The following is a 6,000-nucleotide window of genomic DNA, read 5'->3' as shown; positions in this document are numbered from 1 at the left end:
ACTATCAAAACTGTGTTCATCCCATATCGTTAGCAGAATTATGACCAATAATGTACAACTCTGATGACTTAAAGCTGACCTTAAAAGCCCACAGTTTTTACTTCAGGTTTAAAAATTCCACAGGAAAAATAGATTTAAGAGACCCATGAGAGACAGCCTCCCACCCAAGAAAAACTTAAACACACACTGTACTCTTACTTTAGCAAGATTTTGTGCTAAATTTCATTTCTGTGTCTGTGAAAGATAGGGTGCTTTTGCCTTTAAAAATTTAGTAGGCAACTAAACTGAACATTATACACAGTAAGCATCTTAGTATTTTATTCGTTGCATCTTTTATACAGAATAAGCTTCACTGATACTTAATTCACTGCAGTATTCTCCTGATGTAGCAATAAAAGATTACATTATAAACAAAGAACAAAATTTTTACTTGAAATTTTTTTAAATGTGTGCAATTTTTGCAGTTAACAAACAGCATCACAATTACTGAAAAAAAAATGAAAGAAGCACAAACTATGGCCTGTTTTTTTAATCTCCAATTGATAGTTTTTCTATGTTTATCATAAATATGAGAAGCTAAACTCCAGTAACTAAAAATAAACATACCTATAAATTCCTAGCAACCAGGATTCAAATAAAGGAGAAAACATATAACAACAACAAAGTTTCTTTTCATTTAAGTTGACATCTGCGATCTATTTACACTATATGAGTTCAAATTCCACAAGATCATGAAAGGTAAGGATTTTTGATACAACCTGTTAAAGCATTACTTAAAATGGCACTTTTGTAACTCAGGTCTGGGATTTTAGAATTGCTAAAACAGTGAAGGACAATGCACTGCAGTATGTCTATACCATTCTATAACATAAAAAAAAGAAACTACTCCATAAAGTGTCACTGAGATGGCTCAATCAAAGTAATATACATTTGTATCTTTATCAAGATAGATATTATGGTAAAAATGCTCACATTAAAAAATATAGTTATTATTATTTGGATTTTCATTAAAACTAGAAGGGTCTACATGAGCCAAAGTATGAGGAACTTGGATATAATAACATGCTTCCTCATTTTATAGCACTAATAAAAATAATAATAGAGAAAGCTCTATTAAAAATCTTTAATAACCACAGTTTAATTTCCTAGCATATTTTAAAAACTTTACTATGTGGGTGTATGTGCATGCATGTCTGCATAAACACACAAACAGATAAAAAAACTCCAAGTGTATATATTACACATACACACGTCCACATTCCTGCATACAACAGTTCCATAATGCAAACAGTATGCAGGGACTCTTCCATGTGACAAGCAGGCACCACATGCCATGCTTTCTTATTTCTCTATGTTTATCGAGTAAATATAATAACCCTTTCATATTTGGCTGAATGGAAGTGTTAAGATTCTTAAAATTAATGGTGATTTAGCCATTTAGCCACCACATCACACATAAAGAAATGGAACTGCAAATACTGCTGATCAAAAGTTCAACATGAAAGTTCATAATGAAATGGAATGTAAATTATTCTAAAAATTAGTATCCAAAGATTAGTTAAATATTATGGCAAAAAACTTGGAATTTGTAGAAAGTTTAAAATGTAATTCACATTACAAAGATTGGAGATACTTTATAGATGGAATTTTTAAATATGGATATGACTGGCATTTATTCTTAAGCTTATTTCTATTAGAAATAGACTTGTTTTCTGTACAGGTGATGCTTTGTCTATGCCATATACAGTAGAAAAATAAATTCTTTAGCAACCTAGAAATAGTTTATAAAACTCTTGAAGTTTCATTTTCTTTGCTAAACATGCCAAGATTAGACTGAAAACTATAAATAAAAGCTAGATAGACAACAGGTAAAGTAGAACAAGTTAGGAATACTACAATTTACAGGACAGACTTTATTGTACTATTAGTTCCTGTGTGCTTTGCAGTAGGAATAGGGTTGACTTTTCTTTTTTGTTTGTTTTCTTAAAAAAGATAATTACTTGCAAGAATATAACACGATATCAAGATAATTTATAATATACATGTACTTCAAAGAGCAGCCAGGTTTATGGTATCTTAGTAATCTAGAATGATAATCCAAGTCAGTAGACGTACAATACCTAGGACATAAGTGGGAAAGGCAATTTTTATTTTGGGAAAATGGAGCAAATCAATCTCTTAATAAAAGCCTTAATTCTCAAAATCATCTATTTACTATAATACATACAAGACGATCTTAAATCTTGTTATAAGTGAAGATTACAACAGTGACCATCATAAAGCTTTTTTTTTAAACTACACAAAACATTCTAGCAGCTGAATGAGCCAAAACTTTCTTCTTTGCAGACCTAAAAAGGTACATTTTGAGCATGAAAGAAAAAAGCTGCTATGAAAAGTCTCACAGGTAGTGTTTATCTATGGTCTCCCCTTTGCTACAATTTGTAACCTTCTAATTTACCACTATCAAAATATTTAACCAAAAAGATTTGTTTAAATTAAGCAGCATTCTTTTACAGCAAAATTTGTACCCATATAAAAGTAAAATAAATGAAAAAAAGATAATTTAAAAATACGGTGAAAAAAAAAAGTCATTTGAAATTTTAGTACAACATACCACAGGAAAAAAATATGAATACAATTTTATATGATTTTATATATACACACTCCAAAGAGGTTAATTGTCAGTACCCAAAGTATTTATTGCCATGTATTAGCAATGCATTTTTGTATATCTTTAGAGGGTCACATAAAAATAGATTTAAAGAATAGATTAACTGAAGTCCTAGATTAAAACATTGTTTGGTTTAGAGAATTTTACTACAACAAAAGTCATGTTTATGTATGAAAAGTTATATAACCTTATATGAAAATGTCATGAACTATTTTCTAAACACTACATGTATTCCCAAGTGGGAAAAATTAAAATATCTAAAATATATTAGATTAAGTTTACAAGACCATCAATGATCTTTTAAACATGCAGCTGTTTACAGAATTAACAGTTTTACAAAATGTTTAGTTCGGTAATGGAACATAAAGAAATAAGTAGGCAACATCAAAATTTTTGTACAATATTTGAAACTCACTTTTACAACAAGCATGTCCTTGGTATTGTGCTGTAAGAAATAATAAGCAAGTTCACCCACCCTTAAACTGTCCACAGGTTTACTTATATGTAAAGATGGATGATGAGGGATCGTAAAATTCTCAACAGTGCATTTTGCATTCTTCCATAAACCACCCTAAGCATAAAGTCACATAAGTAGCCAGGAGATTACAAAATAAACTATAGCTGGGCTTTAGTTGTTTACACAGAATGCTTGAATGTGAAGAAAATTGCCAAAAATAGCATGTTAAATAACAAAAACCAGCCATAAAGCAGGCTGTAAGCACTGAATGTTTCATAAATGTAATTTTTTTAAATCATTTAATTTCTATAGAAAAATTTTTATTCACAATATATTGTGACAAACCGTCACAGGAATGATATAGTGATTGCAATAAGGTATCATGCAGCAGCAGCTTTGTACTTTATAGCTATTTTTGCTTTTAAAAATTAAACCTCTCCAGTCATGCTTATCACATAGTTTTTATCTGCAGCGTGTACAAATGAGGAACACAGTACGGGATATAACAAAAAAGATGTCCAATCAGCTGGATGGGAATTATTTTTCATAAATATGAAGTACATTACTGTATCCTGAAACATGCATGTCTATAGCTTGTCTCTACTGTCCAGCGCCAGGCTGCCTGCAATCATCATCTCTATATAATGCCCAGAGGGTCTGCTGGTAACTGCGACTGGATCAGCTGAGGCTGCAGCGGGGGCGGCAGCTGCAGGGGTACCATGGGTTCCACCATCTGCACTGGGTTGGAAGGTGGTGGCTGACAAGCCACTGGGTTGGGTGCTTCTACAATCTCCCCGTTGTAAAAGAAAAACTGACATTGTTGAATGAAGGTCTCTATAACTGATTGGTGGATTTTGGTGGTGGAAAGAAACTCTCTGTTTTCAAAATCAGGTCTCATCAAAGTAGGCCAGAAACAAATCGATAAGTTATCAGCAGTCATATAGTTGGTCTTATATTGCTGACTAACCCTGAAATGAGAATGATACACACAGAGTGAATTAAAACCAGTATGCAGTCAAGTAGAAATATTCTTGAATATTTTATGTGATTATGCAGAGGAAAAATATAGAAACCATGTCATTTCCAGATTTGGATAGTTAACAAATATAAATCTGATTAAGCTTTTAATCAAGAAAGGAATTCAGCATTCCACTAGTATTTTGAACTGACAATAATAAACAAACTGAAACAGGTAATTCACTTATTATCTAAATTCATTATTGCAATACTATTACCAAACAAAAACCAAAAATCTTCAAAGGATAACAAACCATCCTGTTATCAAATTTATTATCTACAAGTAAATACCTACTCAGAAAAACAAAATCCTTTCCACAGCAATAGGCTAGGATGGGCCAGGGTATTTTGTTTTCTTACATATTCTGCATTCTAAACTGACATCACAATTTTATCTAGAAGTAATTACTGAGAGATACATGAAAAATCGTGTGTTAGTACATCTGGCAAACACATAAGATATGCATTCAGCTGGGAACATGCATTTCCTATATTACAGTAGATATCATGAAGGTAGCGGAGCTACAATTGTGATGTAGAAACAGGCAGAAAATAAAACTTCAGAAATGTGTCAGTTAGAATTTTGATGATTAACAAGAGCAGCCCACAAGAATTTCTGACAGCTGGCTGTAGTCCATAGACTGAAGAGCTGTGAAAGTCATAGTAAACACTAGAAGTAACACTGTAAGAAAATATTTCCACTCATTTACAATGCATGCATAATGGTAAAGATAAAGTATAAAAAATAGTGTGAAGGTATACAAATACTGCCTCTCAATCTGTTTTGAGTAAGTTTGGTCCAAAGGACATTTGGATACTATTTCTGAGTGGCAGTAAAATTCATAATCTCTTTGCTAAAAAACTTATATTTTAAATTTATTTACAGATCAAAGAATCAATGTAAGCTTCATTTTGCTTAGTATTATTATTAACATGCTGTATCCTCACAATCATCAGACTAAATAAAGGAAGTAATGGGAATGTAGGACTAGATGTGAGAAAAAAAAAAAAAGGCATTGCACCTTTTCCCCAAAAATGGTTCACAACCAGATTAAACAAAATGAACAATCAACTGCATCCCCTCCTGTGCTTCAACTTTACCTTTGTACTTTCTAAGAGTAAACAAAACCCTACCAACCCGTATGTTGGTCTCCTACCAAATTTTCTCTAACTACTTTAGAATCTTCTTCCAAGTGCTCAGCTAGTGCTCATTTACCTTCTATGTTCACTCACAATTAAAAATGACGTGCCTCTCTTGATCCTGCCCACTTCCTCCACTGCCAAGTCTCAGGAACTTCGGACTGTAAACCCTCTCTGATCAGACTTTAAAAGCTGTACACCGGTATTTTCTCAGACTTCAGAAGCATATTATGTCATCTAGGTCCTTATGTATGAAGGGTCTTGTTACCAAAGAACGTGTATAAAACACAACTAGCATCAAAAAGCCCAATGTCAATACAACACTATCTTGTTTTAAAAGCTCACTTCTGCTTACAGTTAATTAACCACAATTACCTGAAATGCTCAGAAAGGTGTTTATAACACTAAAGAAAAATTCATCTCACTGTTGCCATTTATTAAATTCTCATACTGGTCTCATACTATGTGGATAATACTTGTATTTTTTGTTTCAACAACCAGGTCTTGTGCTTGTGGACAAATCAAAATAATATAAATCACCAATCATTACTAACTATACAACAATAGCACATATTTTACTGTAATTATGTAGGATGCAAAAACAAAGCATCTAAAACATTAGCTTGTGATGAGAGCTCTTTCATCATGTAGAAGACTGCTTTACCTCATCAAATGAACAATTCATTTGGCAAACAACATTTCCATTTTAATTATA

General features: G+C 32.1%; 1 protein-coding gene across 1 annotated transcript in view; it reads right to left on the bottom strand.

Moving 5' to 3' along the window:
- Positions 1-301: 301 nt before the first annotated feature.
- Positions 302-6,000, bottom strand: part of ARHGAP5 (Rho GTPase activating protein 5) — a 47,107-nt gene continuing 41,408 nt past the window's right edge. The window contains exon 8 of the mRNA XM_036383460.2: positions 302-4,096. Coding sequence (XP_036239353.1) covers positions 3,766-4,096 — 331 coding nt within the window. The 3' untranslated portion in view covers positions 302-3,765. The remainder of the gene's footprint in view (positions 4,097-6,000) is intronic.

This window comes from Molothrus ater, chromosome 6 (assembly GCF_012460135.2).
Source record: "Molothrus ater isolate BHLD 08-10-18 breed brown headed cowbird chromosome 6, BPBGC_Mater_1.1, whole genome shotgun sequence".
NCBI classification, from domain to species: domain Eukaryota; kingdom Metazoa; phylum Chordata; class Aves; order Passeriformes; family Icteridae; genus Molothrus; species Molothrus ater.
The sequence above is the reverse complement of the archived record's forward strand: the minus strand, read 5'-3'. Positions and strand labels throughout refer to the sequence as shown.